A 20,057-nucleotide genomic window follows, 5' to 3' on the forward strand; every position below is an offset into this window, starting at 1 on the left:
TCACTCTGGCTGTCAGGTAAGTATCGAGAGTATGCCAATATTGATCGATGGGCGATGCCGTACAATACCAGTTACTGTCAACATGCACACAACAACTCTGGGCCAAACAGAGCAAGGATGACGCTGAAGAAAAAGCACAAAAATTGTCGAATCGAAAATGTGGGCCAAATTGTCGGATATGCTGGCCACACAATAGGCTCAAAAGGCATAGTCCACAAAGTTTCGATAGCAACATTTGAATGCATAACAATTACAAGCATGGTAAGTGCAAAAGGAGCCATTGCCATGTCGAGCAGGCCCAGTAAGAGTTCGAGTGCTGCCTAGACCACGGCTAAGGCGACCAACATCGCGAGTGGTCGACAGGGGTGGCAAGTGAGCTTGCGCTCTGGGCTGCAAGACTTCTCGGTGGTGTTCGGGCGGTATTAGCAGCAGTTGCTGATACATCTAGGGAAACTAGGTGTTGAAACCATGAGATGAAGTCGATGATACTAACAATAACAATCAGCTCTACCTTCCGAAACAAGGCACAGCTTCTGTATGAGCAGTAGCAGAGACATGGCAACTTACACCATCGTGATTGACAAATAAAATGAGTCAGTCGTTTAACCTGAAGAAGCTCCCTCTCATCACAGTACGTGGAAAATTGTTTCTATTTCTCCCTCTAACTGTCTATGTGGAATGAGAGACACTCTAGTTCCTAATCAATCGGCAACCTGTACAATTCCTCCTCAATGTCTGCCAAGGTGGATGTCTCCCGATCGCCGTTCCGCAATCCGTATAAATGCTGAAAGCTCATGATCATGGGACGCCAGGCATCTGGATTGATGCGATTCTCATGTCCAGGCAATCGCAACTTCTCTTCCACGTAAGTCCTCTTCACCTTGACTTCAATTGCCAGGGTGAATCCCTTTGCCTCTCCTGGCAGACTACTCATCATTTCGTAGCACCCTGCCAGCTCAGCTTCCATCTGCACTGGACATTCCTTGATCCTGTCCGCCCGCACAAGCTCAGACTTCATTGGTGTCAAGCCGGTAGTCCTGAATTTATCTTTGTCGTAGTGGTAGCCGAGCATGATCTTGAAACTTGGTACCTCCTCGGAGCCTGTCGTGCGTGCCAATGCATTGACCTGCGGGATCATGTCGTCTGATGGCAGATTAAGCACACATTCCTTCTCGCGGAGCAGATTGGCTGTGGTTTGCGAACACTCCGCAAGTCCGAGCATGCATCGGTTGCCAAGCCAGAACACGGATGAATTGGGAGCAATATTCGAGGTACCATCGAGATTTCGTGTGGTTATGAGAACGACGGGCGTGCCCCAGTAGAAGATGGCGGGTGTGATTGTTGAGTGAACCATTGCAATTGGTAGGGCAGTGCGATTTGAGAGAATTGAATTGATTGATGTGACGGTGGGCATTCTCATACTGCTATCGTTGTTTTCACAACATATTTATACTCACCATCTCTCACTATGACTCAGATATACTCTCTTCGGTACAGTATAAATTAATCACGAACCGCAGGTATTAGCCTAGATGTGGGTAGTCCTCTCCGGTTTTCTGCTTGGATCTAGTACCAATCATGTAGAATTCCCAATAAAACGCAAGGGAAATCACACTCCGCGGAAACCTTTGACCAACAACATCTCGAAAATGTACAAGTACATCGAAAAGCTGATTCGAAAGTGGCAGGTTAGCAGATAGGAAAGTCCTGTGGCGGCCGGCCTATTTATGTCGGGGAGTACTGCTATTGGTCACTTTGAGAGCAATGCGGTTCCATTCCCATTGAAAGAGGTGCCCACTTTGACAAGCTGGGATTCGAATACGCAGTAAGCGGACTGAACACAAGGGCTGAGAGATCTAGGAATGTCACATTCATGGCATGCAAATGACATACAGATCTGCATCCCTCCTGATAAGGTTAATGCGCGCTGGATGGAAAATTACAAGGACTCAGACTATGCGTATGTGACGTAGACGTAGTCAAAACGGCCGCGAACCTTTAGTCCTTGGTAAATACCTCATCCTGACCCGGACGACGAGCAATATTTGGAAGAGATTACCCGAAAGCTGCATGGCTTTACAATGCTCTGTAATATCTCAAGGAAGTCGAGCACTTCCGATCTTAACGTTATTCTGTCTGAAGTTTTCGTGCTAATCAGCAGTACCGAGTCAAAAGTACGGCAAGGCTGAGCGTTGCGGAGAAATTCAGGGGTCGGGATGTAGCACAACATGCTCACAGCCCACCCCTCAGGCTGCAGCCCACCGACTTCCTCGTCCTTAACATCTTGTACCAAGGACATTGTAGGGCTGGAACCCCTCTCTGCTTGGTAGAACATTTTAACCAGACCTGAAGATATCCCACGGGAGTGACAATGCGGTCTTGAATCTGATCTTCGAGCTGGGAGACTCGATCAGTCTCCTGTTGATGTAGCGTATCTTGAGCTGGTTAGAGATTTGTAGAACATATCTTTCTACATAGTAAGTACCTATTGATGGTGTGGACTCCTTGCGCTTTCTGCACGAAACATCTCAATTTCTAGAGAGTGCTCCGCTCTTGCATTTCTGATACTTCTGGTTGGACAAAGTCCCTTGGAGCGAGTGCTCCCAAATTCTCGAGGGCTTCTAAAAATTTGGCACTGTGGTCCAGTCTGGTAAAAAGGAAGGATTTCCGCAGGTGGTATTTGCGAGCCATCCAAAGGACAAAGCCGACCCCCGGCTGTAATGAAGCGAATATATCAGCACAACTGAGGGCTCCCTTAGATTTTCTGGAGGGTACTTACCATACCGTAAGCTCCGAGAACTTTGCCTACCGTCGCATCGCTGGACCACCACAAAGAGCTGCCGCAGATGAATAGCATAAACAAGCACCCGAATAGTCCTATATAGGCAGGAAGTGGTTGAAGCCTCCACAGTAGCGTTCTTCCCCGATATCCTGGGGAGGATCGTATAAGGAACTGGATCGAAGAGGTCCCTTCAATGTAGAACATGTGTCTCCGAAGCCTAAATAAATTATGTTAGACGTTAAGACTTCCTTCATGGGCACAACTTCTTACGCAGAGTGGTATCTAAGATATGCCACACACTGGAATATCCACACAAACAAGCAGCTCACGGTACCCGATAGTGTAAGAGTTTCAACAAGCTATCATCGGAATTAGTTGAGACTTTGCGGACGCTGTTTGGGGCACCTGGTTGGCGACTCACCTCCTTCATCGAACTTTCACGAGCAATAGCTATGACTGGTAGCCACCAAAAAGCAACTGCAGACACGATAATGGAAGTGATCGGTACTCCAAACCGCGTTACAGAAGTCGTATTCCTGACCAAGCGCTTAAATATTGGGTCTGAAGGTTGGATGCTTTGCACAACTCCAAGCAGTGCTCGAGATGCGACATAGAGAACTATATTGGATGAAGAAACTGTGGTGTAGATCAGACTCCCAACAACTAGGCTCGGCAGAAAGCCTTGGTCGAGATCCTTGGCTACCAGTACTGATAGAGTAGTAGACCAATGTGCATCGGTATATTGAAACCAAGGGCTGGGAAGTCTACCATCCTTCCAGCCGATGTTAATATACTCAAGGACAGCGAGGAGGAGAACAATGGACAAAGCCATATAGCTTGCCAAATGCTGTAGGGTGGCAAGATACCGAGGTCTTTGCATGAGCGCGCCCATAAGGGTGATAGTCTCAACTCCGATGAAGCCGTATGTAACGAATGGAATACAGTAACTTTGACGAGGTTAGCTTCTTTCGACTCTTTCTGGATCATGTGTCCCAACATACAGAAGCCCCACGACTGAACTATCAGCGACAGCGTTATTGTGTTGGAAGCCCTGACCTATGTCTTGAATTGGTGAGACTCGTGAGCAGAATGACACTCCAAGGCAAAAGTACACAAGACTTACAATTGGTTGGGCCGACTTCTCTTGATGTGTCCCGTGCTCTACAGAAATTGTTTGCGAGTCGACATGGCATTGAAGCCGCAATTATCATGCAGATCATGACCCCTCCAAATACGCCGAACTTGAGCAAAGTCCCAAATGTGAAGATATGCCGGCGAAACTGCAAGGTATCAGTAATTGGAACCAGTATGGTGAGCGGTAGACACACAGTTATTGGAAGAATATTCAGTAGGACCACCAAGAGAGGCATAGCAAGACAAAAGATAGAAAGATTGGTATCCTTCGAGACCCCCCAATATGTTGATAGATTAGAAGCGCTCAGTACAAGTGAAGCAAGAGCGATCGAATAGGTGTACCTACCAGTGAGGTCAGTACGAAGCCACGAAGCTATGAAGGGGCTCTTGCCAGTAAGCGATGCCAACGAGCAAAGCGATATCTTTGTCCACAAATTGCTGGACTGAGTTGAACATCGTGCTGACTGGGAATAGTTGAGTCATCTCACTGACACACTCCATGATCATGATGACGATGAATCCAACGATAGCAAGAGCGGTCAATGCACCAGCAGGTCCAGCTGTACTGAGTGCCTTTGCATTGTTTGCATATAAATTGGTTCCGATCAGACCACCCATGGCAATGCACTGCGCAACTCCTCAGTATGGCACTGTCACTTGGCTAGACAGACTTACAAGGACCTCCCATCGCGCTGGGCGCCGCCTATATGAGCCGCACTTAGCACTGTCATATGGGGACGCGAGGGGAACACTCTTTCTTCAGGCAAAACTTACTTTTGTCCAGCTACCTTGGAATCCTTGTTCGACGAGTCGGGCTCATGTTGATTTTGTCCCCGTGCTATCAGCATGATACCAGCAATTGCATTGTTCGAGCTGGGTGGGCGCCGCGGATTGCGAGAATCATTCTTTGGGGCTCGTGGGAAACGACTGTTGTACTTTGCTAGAGAGCCGGTTTTAACTGAGGGCTTAGCCTCTGACAATCCAAGAGCTGATGGTTCTAGCAGGAATTTCAGTATCAGCATCAGACTTTAAATCGTCAAGTGGAGGAAACAAGGTGTGGTCTTACTTATGGGTTTTGGACCCGGGGTATTAGTGTCTGACTTTGGGTTTTCACGATTGGCTCTGCCAGGAGCAGGATACCCGAATCTTTCTGAAGCCCGTGGGAGACGAACTTCTTTTGCATGTAGATTTTGTTTGATATCGCCGAAAATGTCCTCAATCGTCATCATGTAAGCCCACTTGAGACCTGTTCTTCCGGCAATGATGTGTCCACACAGCTTCCCATTTTGTATGACCCATGCTCCAGAGTCACCCGGAACTGGCGTAGTCAGCGCAAATGCATGATAACGAACGAGAACAGAAACGAGCAACATACCTAGCGCCTCTTCAAAGGCGATCTGTCGTACTCTAAATCGTCTACCATAGAGGAAAATAAAGGCGGAGCCTAAGCTGAGGAAACCAGATTTAGGACAGGAGGACTGAGTGACAGCCCACACTTGTCCTGGAAAAAGCTCGTTTTCAGTGATAATATCCTCAATGACGGTTTTTGAATTCTGTCCAGGTATTTGGATGAGATTCGAAAAGCCGTGATATTGTGTTCTCAGTTTTACCAATCCCCAGTCTGAAGCTGAAATGGAGCATTGACTTGCCAATGCCCTATCGTTTGCGAATTGGCTTTCTACATTACCAATGATCGGCAAGTCATCGAAATTCAATGGGGGAAGAGTTGAAGCATGATCCAAAGTATCAAGATCAAGAACGAAGCTCTCGTTCCCATCGTTGAGGTCGATACTCGGAACTACAGTCTCATCATCGCTAACCCAGTCGCCTATCGTGAATATGCTGGACGGGTCATCGACTTCTGTCACATTATCGACTTCTGATTTTTGAGTCTGGTTAATAGCGGTAGATAGAGACTCGGAATGAATGGGGGCCAGAATATGGCCTGCCGTCAGGCAAAATACTTCATCGTCGACCTTGATCAAACCACCTAGTCTAAAAGGCGTGACGGACTCCACAGCTGGGTTCTTGAGCGCTGCAGTGACTCCGCACAATGTCTTTGCGCTGTCATCTATGTTCGCGACTACCTCGTAGGGCAGCAATGTAGAATCATCCTTCGGTTTGGATAGTGCTTGCAATCGGCGCTTATCGGAGTTTTTCACCACGCAGCATTTTAGGCGAAAAGGTTCAAGCCATTTCAGACTTTTCACCTTGGTAATGTTGTGCCTTTGCGATTTCGCGCCATCGCATGTGATGATTATCGTTGGCTTCAAGTTTTTCTTGTTTTCTCCGGCCATGTGAAATTCCAGGGCGACGACATCTCCTGTACCAAGCGTGTCCAGGTCATTCCACAAGCGATCTGAAATCTTTCTTTCCCATGCCGTTAGTAGCTCTGGGTCAATCCTATTCCTCATATTTGGAGCTACAATAATTTTCTGTGCAAAGATGACAGCTCCAATGAAATCACTGGATACCACGATCTCCGAAGGACGAGAGCTGACAGAGGAAGTAAGACCAGGTGCAAAACCCAAGCTGTCGACGGTTGTGATGCCACTAGCGGTACTTGAGGTAGCCTCGACTTCGTGAGTGACGTTTAAACTGCCGATCGGATTTATTGGGTTTGTTGTATTCGTTTCAAAGTTGAGGTTTGATGCAATGATCTTCTGTGCTGCAGTGCTTTGATCGTGTTCGACCGTACTATCTGGAACACTGTTCTCCGACTCTGGGCTTACGGTCGTTGGCTGTGCCGGTAACTCTGCACCCTGGTTGTCTGCGGAATCTTGAGTGTCCGGGATAAGATCTCCAAGACCTTGAATCGGTGTTTGTGATGGTACTTCAGGCGCAGTCTTGAGTAAATGACGAATTTTTCGGAAACTTCTCTGGACCAGGTTGTCCAGCCTTTCGAGCTCCATCAGCCATCATAAGAACTGGTATCTTTGACTACTTCCCTCTTTGCAACAAGACGAGGAGAAGAAGATATGAAGCAAAGGAGAAGATAAATTCGCTCAACAACGAGAGGTGCAAAGACAAGTGCTGGGCGAGTCGAGAGGAAGGGAGATGTGCTTTCGTATTTGTGAAACATGGTGTGGAAAGTGTCAGCCACAGGGGTGGTTGGTATGGATTCACTGCCTCAGCGCCATCAAGCCTCAGGCGCTTGCGCGGATGTCATTGGCAGGTTCAACTCCAAAAAGGCATCTTGAGGAATTTGATCGTTGCCTTGTTACATGGTGCAGGGGGCATTCTGAACACAATCACCGCATTCTCAAAATGTTGGATTGTGCCCAACTTGCTCCTCAAAGCCGTTCCTCCCATCACCCAAGTGCAGAACGCAGCCTGAGAGATGGGCTCGCTACTGCTCACTTCACCAGCCGAAGATGTTCAGCTTGCAATTTTGGGTGTCTTCTTCGATAACGGGAATCATGTTCCAGACCAAGAATCGCTCAAGCCTTTTCTCGAGTATTACAAGAAAGAAACAGCAGAGCTGGACTTCGGCGTTCAGCCAAGGATTTCAGAGAATCATATGACCGTACTTCGCACACATGATGACATCATTCACACTGTGAACATTCTCAAGGGCAATCAAGATAGCACAAGGCTGGAGATTCGCAAACTCCTCAATCGGGATGCATGTCGCTTCGCATCGACTCCGGATCATGAGATCAACCTCGCAATTGACCTGAGCCTCAGACTCTGGTTAATGCTGAACGTGCGCTGTCCAGAAACGAGATTTCTAACACCGTCGGCCCAATCCATTCAATGGGATGATACAACCACCTTGCGACAATTCATTGTTGCGCAGTTTCCACGACGAAGTCTCAACCTTGAACCCAAGCAGAGCCGCCTAAGCCACATGTTTACTGTCAGCTTCATGGTAAAGATTTGTGGTTTGCGCGTGGAATTTACGTCAAGGCTGGAGAATCACCTGAGATTGGTTCGGAGGCATAAGACATTATTGATTTATCCCTTCAAGGCTTGCATCACAGGGCACCTGCAGAAGTAAATAAATCATCGTCAAATACTGATTTGTTCCTTACTAACCCGCTTGATTAGTTCACCATACCCGCATGCTTTACTTTGCGAGACAATTTCCACACTGAATATGCTCTTCCCCGACTGGATGAGGATACCGACAAGCTATTGAAGCAGTATGGGCAGGAGTTCCATCACCTGGCTCCTTTCGACGGCTCGCGCATGTTAAATCTGAACGAGTTTGAGTTCTGGGGTGAACGGCTCCTGGAAGTTTACGAGGAGGTGTTCCTATCGCCTCCCGTTAGCTTGCGACAACTCTGGTCAGATCGTCGAAGTCCTCAACAGTGGTCAGTGTTCTGGACTGCCCAGATCATCTTGACCCTCACGATAGTATCGTGTATGGCCACCTTCGTCCAGACGTGGGCGTCAGTGAGAGCCCTTCGGCTGGCAGAAGAAAGTACATTGTAGTTCCAAGGGTACTAAGAATCTTCAGAGGCTGGAGTAAGTTGTCTCGGGAATACTAATCACACACCAAGGAATGGACTTTAGCCTTCTGCACGACTCCGGGATTCAGTGATGAAACCGGCAAACGTGAGAATTCTCGATTACTCTCCTGTGTCAACTGGGTAGCTACATCGAGGCCAGATCTGGATGTTGGGACTGAGCTAGAAGCGATGCTCTGATAAGCACAAATCTGAATCTGACGAGAAGACCTGGCGCGTGTCACCTGAAGGAAAGGAGAACACGTAACATTGAGGTTAGAGCTCATATTCAAATGTAACAAGAAAGTCTGACTCGTAGAGCCACTTGTGTAACCAGTTATTATGTCATACTTCAAAGTTCGATTCTGTAATGCTCGAAGCCTAGGACGAGAGATGATTCGAGGGTGCTCGACACGGTGGTTCACAGTAGCACCAGGAGCCGGCCGAGAGATGGTTCTGTTGGCCAGGGGTGGTGGTTCAGGAACTGCCGACCACCGAGCCCCACAGAAGAGCTGTTCTAATGTGAGCGATGGGCTTGCTGACCTATCCTTACACAACCAACGCCAGTGCTCGAGAGATGCTTGACAAATCGCGGAATTCTTGCGTCAACACATCCTCCAATCTGGGCTGCTCAAAGAATCCCCTCCACTTTTCTTGAGCATCAGAGCTGCATATTGCCTTCATATTGCACCATATTGCGCAGGATTTAGTCTAGATCATTCTTGAAAAAAATCACAAACTGTTTGAAGATGCGTCCCACAGTGCTGTCAAGCTCGCTCAGATACTTAAGCCCCTCCACTCCACGGTTGGCTCTATCTACTACTTCATCAACTACCCTTGCACGTCTTTCTTTGCCATCAATTCACCATCAAAAGACTTCAATCAATCCACCTTCACGCTTCTTCAACACTTCAACAGCCAAGATGTCTTCCGCATTCCTCGACGCCGTCAAGTCACGACGCACCTATTATCAACTTTCACATGAATCAACCATCCCGGACTCTAGAATCCATGAGATCGTCAACGATACCATCAAGCACGCCCCCTCATCGTTCAACTCTCAATCAACCCGCGTTGTCGTTCTCCTGGGTGACGAACACACCAAACTTTGGGAAGAAATCGTCAAGCCAGCAGTGAAAGCCGTCGCTCCCCCTGAGGCATGGGCAGGCTCTGAACAGCGATTGAACGGCTTCAAGGCCGGATACGGCACCATCTTGTTCTACGAGGATCCCGCCGATGTTGCCAAGTTGCAGGAGCAATTCGCTCTCTATGCCGACAAATTCCCCCAGTGGAGTGAACACACCAACGCCATCCATCAATACATCTGTAAGTCTTTTCCTCATGGGATTACATCATAGTGCCCCTCACTGCCAAAACTCCCCCAATGTAAACTGACTTCTGTCATAGTGTGGACCGCTTTGGAGGCTGAAGGTTTGGGCGCCAATCTTCAACATTACAACCCTCTTATCGACGCCAAAATCGCCTCTACCTGGAACGTCGATCTAAAGTGGAGTCTGAAGGCTCAACTTGTTTTCGGCAAGCCTGCTGGCCAGCCTGGCGAGAAGGCATTCAAGCCTCTTGAGGAGCGCATTGCTGTTCACGGTGCCAAGAACTAGTTATCTAGTTGATTAGAACTTTCGATTTACGCCTCCTAGAGGAAGAGAGTGTTTGAGCATTTTTGGAGTCACTGCAGCACTTCCTCGAACAAGGTATTTCCACCTTCTTGGAAACGGGAATGGTATTTCGGCCATTAGATCAATATGAGACATTATATCACCCATTATGACGATCACGCCTTCATAACTCGAGGTTTTAATCTCCCGCTTGCAGCTCCTCGTTCATTAACATGGTGCAAAAGGAAATCGTGCTTTTGTTGACATTGCAGCACTTACCCTACACTTCACCAGTCCCCTCGCTCGCAAACAGCAACGATACAGCACACTTGTGAGGGAATACGCAATCAGACTGCGATATGACATAATTGTGCGTTAACACCGTCCCGGAGGTGAAAGCTTCGTCCCGGGTATCCGCCACCAGGTGCGGCTCAAAAGCCTATTCTCGGAACACCTCTTTCCGTCTGAACAGACTGTGTGTGGGTCCTTTGTCCAATATCGAACGAGGCTTTGAACATCGACACAGAAGACAAATGAAGCATGATAGGCTTGATCGAGGTGTGACTTTGCGATATACACTTACTACTTTCATCTTGCGAATAGTATTATTTATGAGCCATGCTCCAACGTCTAAAATCTATAGTAGTCTAGCGTTAATCTTGTGATGCAATTATCAGTAGCAAGGCTCATAACTTGCAAGACCGAGCAGTATGCTTGCCAGTAAGGAGCTTGAACCAATCTATCAACTGTGCTGCGTCGAAGAGGCTAGCTGCCATCAACACCAAGCATTCCTGCCACCAACAGTCACCGTGAACAGTTTTGGATCTCCAGCATGTACCTCACCGGATTGGTCTGGACCACCACTGGGCTGTACATCGTCGTACGGGAAGGCGTATCCCTTCCCGTCAAGATTTGCTTCATGAACAATTCGCGAGTAGTGGTTGGTGACTTGATGTTGATAGTACAGACTCCTATCTGCGGGGAATGAATTCGAAACTAGAAGAGTTGATCTGTTGAATGCTGCAGCCAGACGGGGGATGATGGTATTTGTCTCCACATTGGCACCGGTCTGGAATGGCCCATGCGAGCAGGAGAAGATGTCTCTGGTACTGGGCTTGACAAATTGAGATCCGCCGAACGTGATTTTGCTACCAGAGGTTTTGCAAGCGACCTTTCCAAAACTGGCTTGAGTGTCAATGGTGTGAGATTGTGTCGAGAATTTCTTCCAGGATTGGTCTATATAGTCCTCGAAGTAGTTTGCAAAAAGATCGGGGTGGAGCACCATGCCTTGGTTGGGCGAGAGAGCGCGAATATTTCGGCCATTTTGCGTCACAATGAGTCTATCCCAGCCCTTGCCATCTTGGGCGTGTTGTGCACGGAGGCCTTCGCAGACGCGATCTAGCCCATCCACAGGCATCCCGGAGATATGTTGTGATTGTCCACCAAATGTCGTGAGGTCAAGCGCCACTGGTGGACCGACAAAGTCGACATAACTTATGTTGGCATATAATTGATCATGGTTAAAAGTAAACTCCGCAAAGCCCCAGTCAATGTTTATATTCGGATCGGATGGATTAGTGACTGAAGGTTCAACGAGAGCCGGACCAGGGTTCAGGAAGAAGGTGAGTGGGGCATCAATGGAGAAATATATCCGCCCACCAGCAAGGTGAGGAATCGTGACTGTCACAGTATTACCTGGGGCACCCAAGGTAATAGCAGTATTTTCGGGAATTTCTGCGCCTATTGCTGAGGGAGATTGTGGGAAATAAGGGGTGTGGCCATCGGCGAGAAGCAGGAATAAGTCATTGTTGTTATCTAGGGCTCTCCCGGTGATGTAGGCGTAGACAGTTGCAGATGCAGTTTGGTTCTGCAGGGCAATATTCAAGGTTGGGCCTCCAGGCGTGGCTGGGACTGAGGCACTGGCCTGAGACACTGGTTCTTGCACTGCAACATGATCGGGACGAGTGGGCGCTTGTGGTGTTGTTGTAGTGAGTGGTTGTTGTTTGCTCTCTTGCCCATGTTTTTCAGTCCGAGCATTGCGGATCATCTGGCTGAAACGTTTCATTTTTCCTATTTGGAGTAGGAAGGACCTCAGATTCCTCTTACGAACGTGCCCAAGTGTTCAAGATTTGTAATTTTTGAATTCATGAGTTGGTAATTGATATTCCTGGGATTCCAAGGTATTTTGGCACTTGCCTTGATGTTCTGTAGTGCCAAGCCTTCAACGTCATCAAGTCCTAACCACTCATAGAATTCAGGATCTGAAGCGGGTATTGGAACTTCAGTATATATAGTTGAGCCATCTCACAAGATTGTGTTGAAAAGACTTTGCAACCACAGCTGATTAAGTCTTTGTGTCTGTTTGCCGCGGACGACACCCTGTCGCTTGGTACTTGTCGTAAGTGCTCGAGATCGAATATGGCGCTCACCGGAACCACTGCCCTGAATTTTCCTCCATTTCTCGGAGAAGGTTTGTTTTGGGCGTGTGTTTGGGAGTCTAGATTCCGAGGCCGAGGTCTCGGAATCTAGCCGTCTCTGAAGCCAATCGAACACATTGCTTTTTGATAGCCGGGTTCATAATGTGAAGTGGACACGACAGTCCACTCGGTGTGGTAATATTGCTCAAAAGTCCAGGTGATGGCTGGCATCACCCAAATCCCATCGGAGGGGCAGAAGAGATGAGGGCGCAGTGCATATCCTCTCTTGAGCCGTGGGAATTGTAGCGACGATACTCTCCATGAGCAACCCGAAAACCTTCCCGAAGCATCCGCAATTGAAGTAGAAACTGCTCCAAATGGAATCCGGAATCCAAGGGATGAACAGCTAGGCTCTAGACGAGGAAGGTCCAATAGCTGGGAAAGACAAACTCTTCTTCGAAGATCTTTCTGACCTGTTCGAGGACAAATTTCTCCACTTTTCCAACGTTCTTCAGAACTTGCTTACCGTCCTCTTGCCTACCAATCTCACTTTCAACATGGATTTCTTGAAGTAATCCGGCAGAAGTAGCCTTGGAACCGTCCTTAGAACCCTTGTCTTTTCGTATATCGACCGGTACCTCCCCAAGAAGGGCAGCTGCGTCTTCAGGATCCAGGAAGCAGAAGTGCATCTTCTTCTTGATCAAGGCAACAATCGCCACACCATCGAAAGTCATACCAGTAATAGCGAGCTTGAGGGGAATCCCGACAAAACTTGGCATCGGATAATCCAGTAGGATTTCTGCTGTGAGAGTCATGCGTACATCCCCGGAATATTTGACTCTTGTGACGACCTGGACATCTGAGGGCTGTCTGCTTTGCACTCTCAGAGGCGAAAGAGGAGACTCTGCGTCAAGTTCCGCTTGTGTACCGCTGGCTCCTTGCCCATGTGATGCATAACCAAGCCGGGGTGATGACAGCCCTGACTCTGATTCAAGAGGCGACGATATGCTGGTCGCAGTAGAAGGCCTGGTCGAAGGATCATCTCGAGAGTTAATGGATCGTTCACCTTTTCGAAGACCAGTAGTTCTGTCACCTAACCCGGCATGCATGTTACCGTGACCAAAGTCGTATGCCCATGGTCTGGGGGTGAATGGTGTTCCACTTGCCACAGCAGCTAGCGGAGTCTGCGCCCCGGACAGGCCTCCAGCAGGGAAATGGAAATAGCCCAAATTGGAGGTTCCTCCCGGAATACCAGGCGTATTACTTCGAGGGAACGGGCCGGCCATTGGGTCGGCGCTTAGGCCATAGTGGTCTTTCGCCGTCGATGTCATCCCATGAGCAGCAGAGTCTGCTCTTGTTAGAATGTTCGCAAGTTGCGGGCGTGCAAGTAACTTTCCTTGGGCCAGCGGATCCGCTTTGACAGGGTCGAAGTGCGATCCAGCACCAGCACCAGCAGGGGTTCCAACATTTGAGGCCAGGCTTCCGGGGCTTTCTTCAGCTCCAGTACTTCCAGTTTCGTCATCCTCGTCGTCTTCGTCTTCATCCTCGTAAAAGTCTGGCAATGGGTCGCACACGTCTTTTATCTCGATCTCCGGACAAGTTTTTCCAAAATCGAATGAATGGACATGGACTGAATTGATGAACCGGGGAAGTGTGACCTGCTGGAATTTTTGATGAACAAATTCTCGTATCTTCGCAGCAAGAGCTGTCCCATCCGGGCCACAGGTGATAGTGTCCCAGTCAATGTCTACTGACATCCTTTCAAGTCTTGAGATGATTAGCAAACGTTGAACGCTGCGAGATGGGAAGAAAGAACATGGATTGAGTACATCACGTCGTAGATCCAGTCGCGTCATTCAAGTCTTGGCAATCGCTGACCCTACTGTGCTTTGTACCTACAAAGGGTTTCTAGCAGTGGCGACCCATTCCTGATATCAGACTGGTTCACGAGTTGTCTATCTAGGTACCTGGGTAATGTTCCGGCTTATATATTTGGGGCTAGTTATGATGAATGCCTCCGCAACGATTGAAATTACCACATGATGAATGAGCAGTTAGTTACTACAGTATCCAATTACTCTCCGGTACTCAGTACCAACCCAAGCTATCCGTAAGACTTTGATCCAAAAAAGCTCCTCCTCAGCTACATACATGAAACGACCATAGTCATGACTGGTAATTGTAAACACGCGTAATTCCTCAGCCAAGAGTCCCTTCCAAATAAGCCTGCACCGCGGCCGTAGAAATCGAGCTCAAGTGTTTTCGAGCAAACAAAAATCGTGGTGCTTGAATTCCGAATCAGATGGAAATCTCGCTATTGGGGGACTTCTATCACCATAAATCGGGCTTGGCATATCCTTCGTTTGCCATCAATGACGCTGCGATAAGGCGTTGGCTGTCCCGTTCCTGGGAAAACACTTCAGACACGAGACCCGGTCTATTGACGTGCTAAAGTCTCTTGTATGGCCGTCTTGGCCCTCCTTCCTGCATGTATGAACCTCAAGTGCCGTGTGTTTTTTCGCCTTCTGACATGTAGCATATATCACTGTAACTGTTTGACACATGGTCGAAATAACGGCTATGTACTGACGTGGGAGATGAGTTTGTGGGAGATGAGTTTCCGATGATGATGTTAGCCTTGATACGAGGATTGCCTGAACATATATTGAAGATTCGTGGTAGATCAACACAAAATCAACAGCCTGAGTCAGGGATGCATCCTATATGTAATTGAGCTCTGCCACAGAAGATGCCTTGCTGGGGTAGAAAGAATAGGATTGCAAGGGACGAAAAAGCTGTACAATTGCAGTCTAAAAGACCGGTTGTTACCTCATTCGAGAGGAAGAGGTGATACACCAAAGGTCGTTGCATTCGTTGCCCCGTTCGTTTGGATGCATGCCGCCGTTCAGGGCCGTTCCTCTTCCGTGGTGATCATTCTCGAATGGCCATAATCCGATAACGCAAGTGAGACACGTATGAAAGTGGATGCATCATACCTATATGTGACATATCACTTTGAGATGGAGATAAAAAATCCGAGCAGATAACTAAACAGACTTGATATGCAGTTAGATCCTTGTAGAAATTGTCCTGACATATCGTCTTAGCTCACGGGACTTATAGTCCACGCAGCAGGCCGGCGGATGGTAGAGCAGGGATAAGCCTTTTACACTTAGTATTCCCGCCCTTGCAGTGCTATAGGAGAGCGTGACATATAAGGTATTGGGGCAGATTAAAGTAATGTGCGGCGACCCCCTTGTTTATCCATTCTTTCCATAATTGAGTTAGTGTACTCGACTTCGACAGGGTATTGAATCAGGAAGGACCGGATAGTTTTGCCGTGATGAGAGCAAAGGCGAAGGGTAGAAGAGGGGCTCATATGTCGCGGTAGGTCCGAACCGCCCATGCATTTGAAGCGCAATAGCGTTATTCATCTGCTTCTTGACAACGGCCATCACTAGGTCGCATCGGATATGGCCTCGCGGGTACGGGCGAAGGCGGCTATTGGCTTTTAGACCCAGTCGGGAACGTTGTAACGATGATGTTGTGTAGCATTACACTGATCGGACACTGATCGCCTGTGTGCTCTCGACTCCTTTGAACACGAGCATGGCCTGTTCTGGGAGTAAATGATGAACCAGGTTAGGTCAAGAGAGTTGTCTAGAACGAGAGTGTTGCAAGCCATTTCTACTCTCTATGCTTCCTCGTTGGGACGTTTGCGATTGCAGAAGCCTGTAAGATACCAGCCATAGGTGGTGTGACTCGATGGGAAGAAAGAGACGTTGGGAAAGACTTCATGAGAACAGGCAGCTCCGAAATCGTGAGGGTTTCCTGGAGCGTTGCACAAGACGTTGCTGGGACGTGCGGGCGCCAAGGCCACAACAGCACCGACTTCGGCAGCAAAGAGTCACTTTATCATCTCATTCTTAGGATTTCACTCCTTGATATTCCTCTACCGTCTAGACTTTGATATTCATGCAACCTACTCACCTCTTTTTGAACTTTTACACCGCCCACGACACCTCATGTCCAATCCTCCAATTTTTCTTTCTTCAAAATCACCTATCGGGTAGGCACGTGCCTCGATTGGCTACGCAGTAACTCAGTGACACAATATCCACGGTACGAGGTAGACCGTGTTCTGTGCCCGGACTGAAGGATCAGACATGGAAGTCGAAACCGCCGTCTTAGATTGTCACCCCTTAGGCTATACCATCCCACTGATTATCCAGATGCCTTCCGACGACGATCCGCTCCATTCCGTGGGATGTTGGCTGGCTGTCCCTGTCCCTGAATCTAATGGCCATTTTCTAGCATGCAAGCGCTGGCTCTCTCGTATCCATGAGAGAGAGTGCAAGACTGAGAATGTGGGAGACCAGCCAAACCAGCCTCTAGCCTTGGCCACGTACTCTCTTTTGCCTGGGAACAACCACCAGAGATCGCCGTCATTAGGCTTACCAAGCCTTATGACCAACAGATTTTAAAGCCACCAAGTGGTGAACAGCTTTGTTCTCCCATCCGGCACCCATGTCTGATTGTTCTCAGGACATGCTTCTGTTGAGATTCAGAGTCCTCAGAAATGAGCAAGAGCCATTGCATGGGATTGCTGCAGCTCGGTCCATCAGCCACCAAGAATCCACAGTCCATCATGCCACTCTTCCGAGGTTAGCCGCAATTTCATGCGGCTAGACTTCCAGATCCTGCACATTCCCGCCATTCACACCGTCTTGTTCCAGGGCTTCTAATCTTGTCCATGAAGCACTCCCACAGAACTGCAATGTGGGACAGCCAATTACTCTACACCGGCTTCACCCGTGATCATCTCAAGTACTGTTTGGTATTAGCTTGCCTCAAACATGCTTCATGCTAAGGTAAGGCGCCGTGGGCGGCATCACGATCACGTCAGGGTAGGTCCTCCTATCTCGACGATTGCGTCCAGGTGGGATGCTAGTTCTATAAGAACGCACCAAAAGCCCCCTCCATACTCGGAATGATGAGTGATAAAAACCAATCTCTTTCTCTGCTCGAGCTAACAAATCATAACTTACGAAACAATTCTTTTTGGTTTCTAAGCCTTTGCCGTCATCAGACCAAGCAAAGCTCTCACTCCAGCAACATATTCGCCTCGAGGCTTAAATCCGACCCCGTGACATCCGCAACACCGAGGCAAAATTGTCAATAATCACCTGGTCTTTGCGTCATATCATCCAACAAAGCCACCATCAGTTATAAAACAAACTCATTACCGGCTTCTTTGTCTATTCGCTTTGACAAGTCGTTCCTGATTTCATCACATTCGACCCTGTTTATAACCAGCATTTCTGGCACCAGACCCATTTTCCACACAACACCACTACCACTCCACAAACGTCAAGATGTCTTCTCCAGTCAACAGCTTCCTTTCACTCATCCCAACCCTTCATCGGGTCGCTGTTATCGCTCCCTTTTCCAACACCGAGAGCGATGAGTCTGTCGTACCTGTAGTCCAAAAGGCTCGCCGCTCTTCATCGACTGCCACCGCTGACTCCAACACTGCCGATGAGCCCACTCTGCCATCTGAGACCGAGATCGTTGCATCTCCCACCGAGGATGTCAACGTCGAAGTCGCTGTTGCCGAAGAGGCCGAGCAACCAGTCGCCGTCCAGAAAATTGGTCTTCATCAGTTCCTGAAGCTTGGCAACTAGATCTCCGCCGCCCTGTCTGGTATTACTTCGTCGTCGCTAGCAAAAAAGTCTTGAGAGAGAGCCTGAATCGATTCTTGCACAGCACTATATTTCACGTATGTATCTTATCACCGCCGATGGCATTACATCATTTTTCACGAATTTCCTTCTCCAAACTGGTCGACCTCGTTCGACTCAAAGATAAGCAAGCCGGATATCCCCTCGTTTTTCCTATGTCATTGTCGAGGCAGGAGTTGCACAACGCATCAAGCACTATCATGTTGCAAAGGTACCAGGGAAAGTCTTAGTATCTACGCCCTCTATTCTGGAGGTGTGAAGGATCAGACACACAAAGGGGGGGATGGTTATCATCGAAATCCCCGAAAAACCACAGTATTCGGAGGAATGGGACAAATCGCACGCCCAAAGGGGGTGCCGCTAGATAATGCGCACAGGACCTTGAAAGTGGGGCTTTTCAGAAATGGGAAGAAGAATGGGAATGGGAATCAATCCCCGAATGGGGTCCTGCTATTCATTTCTTACCAAGGGTAGTCGACCTTTTTAGAGTAGTCATTCACCCAATAAAACCTTCTCATTGCTGAAACCACCTCCTCCCGTCATCTCTCCCTGTCATCACTTATATCCGGTCTTTACGAGTCGTTATCGACCTCCCAAGACCCCAGTCAACCCCGTCGATTCGTCTGCTGCATTATCGTGAAAGTGCAGGCGTGCCGTCCCGCATGGACTTTCTACTGACTTAGTTCGACGAACACGTCCTGCGCGAATCCCAGGCACGAACGAACGAGACGAGACGAAAACGATAATCAATGATGGAAGTTGGCCGAAACCACCCTTCTTCTTCCCCACAAACCTTGGAACCCAAAAAACCACCCACAACCACAAGATATGCCCAATACCGAGGATCTGGACACACACCTTGCCCGCCGTGCGACTCGGCCCGAGGATATGTTGATTGGCCCTCGGTGTTGGTTTTCGTGTCTACATTTCCGAGACTAGGTTTCTTGACTCGTAAATATCGATCAATAATGCTTTGCGGGTGTGAAAGTTGGAACTTGGTCGTGTGTCCTCAATCCGAGAAGTGTGGGTGGTGGGCATTCATCGTGAATTGAACTACGAATGAGGGACCCGGTTGGCATGGATGTTGGATTAACTAACGATGTAGTTGCCCCCTCTTTCATCGCCATCATTTTCGACATGGGTCAAACCTCAGGTCAGGTCAGCTCGCACATGGGCTGTTCTGGTCTGTGTCCGAGGTGCATTTAGACATGTGGATGACATACTCTCGTCTTCTACGTTCATACGTATCATTGCCAGGAGCAAGCATCTATGCTCATCGTCAACCATACTCCCGACTTCATCCTACTGGTCGCCACTGTGGCTGGGCGTCCTCCGAGAGTTGTAGAACAAACTACATATAATTTGTTGATAGGGCCAGCGGCTGATAGCGGTAAAGCACGGCCTAAGGGGAGTGTTGTCAGGCCACGGACGTAAATCGATGGTCTGATTATCTAGCATTACGACTTCCAATTCAATGCTCTTGCATCAAGACCGTGAAGGATGCCTGGCATGGACTATGCTCACGGCGAGAATAGCTGGTCCACAACAGGTGCATGACATTTGGAAAAGTGTTGAGTTGTTGTTATATTGTTTCTCATATGTAGGCATATCTAACGTAAACCATCAGAAATTGTAGTGAACTTCTGTCCATACACTGCGGCTTTGAGGTGTTCCTGCAGCGGTTGGTTCTGCTTTTACATCTGAATATGTTTGCACCGCTTGAGAGAGTGCTCCAGCCATACAGAGACGCAACTTGACCTTTGTCGCAACACGTGAGTCGATTGACGGAGTGACCCAACTAGTACATCGGCGTTATGCCCACCACAATCGATGGCTTTTCCCTTCGTCCATCTGTCATTCATTTCTGGCACATGGAATTGCATGATCCCAGACAACATGGGTAACACACTCATACATTA

General features: G+C 48.4%; 7 protein-coding genes across 7 annotated transcripts; 3 read left to right on the top strand and 4 right to left on the bottom strand.

The window, feature by feature from the left end:
- Nucleotides 1-697: 697 nt before the first annotated feature.
- Nucleotides 698-1,354, bottom strand: LTR84_013051 (uncharacterized protein; the record flags this gene model as incomplete). The annotated part of the gene is made up of 1 exon (XM_064856556.1): nucleotides 698-1,354. The coding sequence occupies one exon, from the start codon at nucleotides 1,352-1,354 to the stop codon at nucleotides 698-700; it is 657 nt and encodes a 218-aa protein (XP_064707732.1).
- Nucleotides 1,355-3,107: 1,753 nt separating this feature from the next.
- LTR84_013052 (uncharacterized protein) lies at nucleotides 3,108-6,828 on the bottom strand (the record flags this gene model as incomplete). Its single annotated transcript, XM_064856557.1, has 8 exons — nucleotides 3,108-3,729; nucleotides 3,784-3,838; nucleotides 3,906-3,943; nucleotides 4,278-4,543; nucleotides 4,592-4,619; nucleotides 4,691-4,913; nucleotides 4,983-5,234; nucleotides 5,292-6,828. 8 exons carry the CDS (start codon nucleotides 6,826-6,828, stop codon nucleotides 3,108-3,110), a joined length of 3,021 nt encoding a protein of 1,006 aa, XP_064707733.1.
- A 428-nt stretch (nucleotides 6,829-7,256) lies between these two features.
- On the top strand, nucleotides 7,257-8,353 carry LTR84_013053 (uncharacterized protein; the record flags this gene model as incomplete). Its single annotated transcript, XM_064856558.1, has 2 exons — nucleotides 7,257-7,787; nucleotides 7,967-8,353. The coding sequence occupies 2 exons, from the start codon at nucleotides 7,257-7,259 to the stop codon at nucleotides 8,351-8,353; spliced, it is 918 nt and encodes a 305-aa protein (XP_064707734.1).
- A 937-nt stretch (nucleotides 8,354-9,290) lies between these two features.
- LTR84_013054 (uncharacterized protein) lies at nucleotides 9,291-9,983 on the top strand (the record flags this gene model as incomplete). Its single annotated transcript, XM_064856559.1, has 2 exons — nucleotides 9,291-9,693; nucleotides 9,775-9,983. 2 exons carry the CDS (start codon nucleotides 9,291-9,293, stop codon nucleotides 9,981-9,983), a joined length of 612 nt encoding a protein of 203 aa, XP_064707735.1.
- Nucleotides 9,984-10,755: 772 nt separating this feature from the next.
- On the bottom strand, nucleotides 10,756-12,045 carry LTR84_013055 (uncharacterized protein; the record flags this gene model as incomplete). The annotated part of the gene is made up of 1 exon (XM_064856560.1): nucleotides 10,756-12,045. The coding sequence occupies one exon, from the start codon at nucleotides 12,043-12,045 to the stop codon at nucleotides 10,756-10,758; it is 1,290 nt and encodes a 429-aa protein (XP_064707736.1).
- A 765-nt stretch (nucleotides 12,046-12,810) lies between these two features.
- On the bottom strand, nucleotides 12,811-14,154 carry LTR84_013056 (uncharacterized protein; the record flags this gene model as incomplete). The annotated part of the gene is made up of 1 exon (XM_064856561.1): nucleotides 12,811-14,154. The coding sequence occupies one exon, from the start codon at nucleotides 14,152-14,154 to the stop codon at nucleotides 12,811-12,813; it is 1,344 nt and encodes a 447-aa protein (XP_064707737.1).
- A 3,618-nt stretch (nucleotides 14,155-17,772) lies between these two features.
- On the top strand, nucleotides 17,773-18,081 carry LTR84_013057 (uncharacterized protein; the record flags this gene model as incomplete). Its single annotated transcript, XM_064856562.1, has 1 exon — nucleotides 17,773-18,081. One exon carries the CDS (start codon nucleotides 17,773-17,775, stop codon nucleotides 18,079-18,081), a length of 309 nt encoding a protein of 102 aa, XP_064707738.1.
- Between the last annotated feature and the right edge of the window lie 1,976 nt (nucleotides 18,082-20,057).

The sequence above is a fragment of the Exophiala bonariae genome, assembly GCF_035927105.1.
Source record: "Exophiala bonariae strain CCFEE 5792 chromosome Unknown scaffold_9, whole genome shotgun sequence".
Classification (NCBI taxonomy): Eukaryota; Fungi; Ascomycota; class Eurotiomycetes; order Chaetothyriales; family Herpotrichiellaceae; genus Exophiala; species Exophiala bonariae.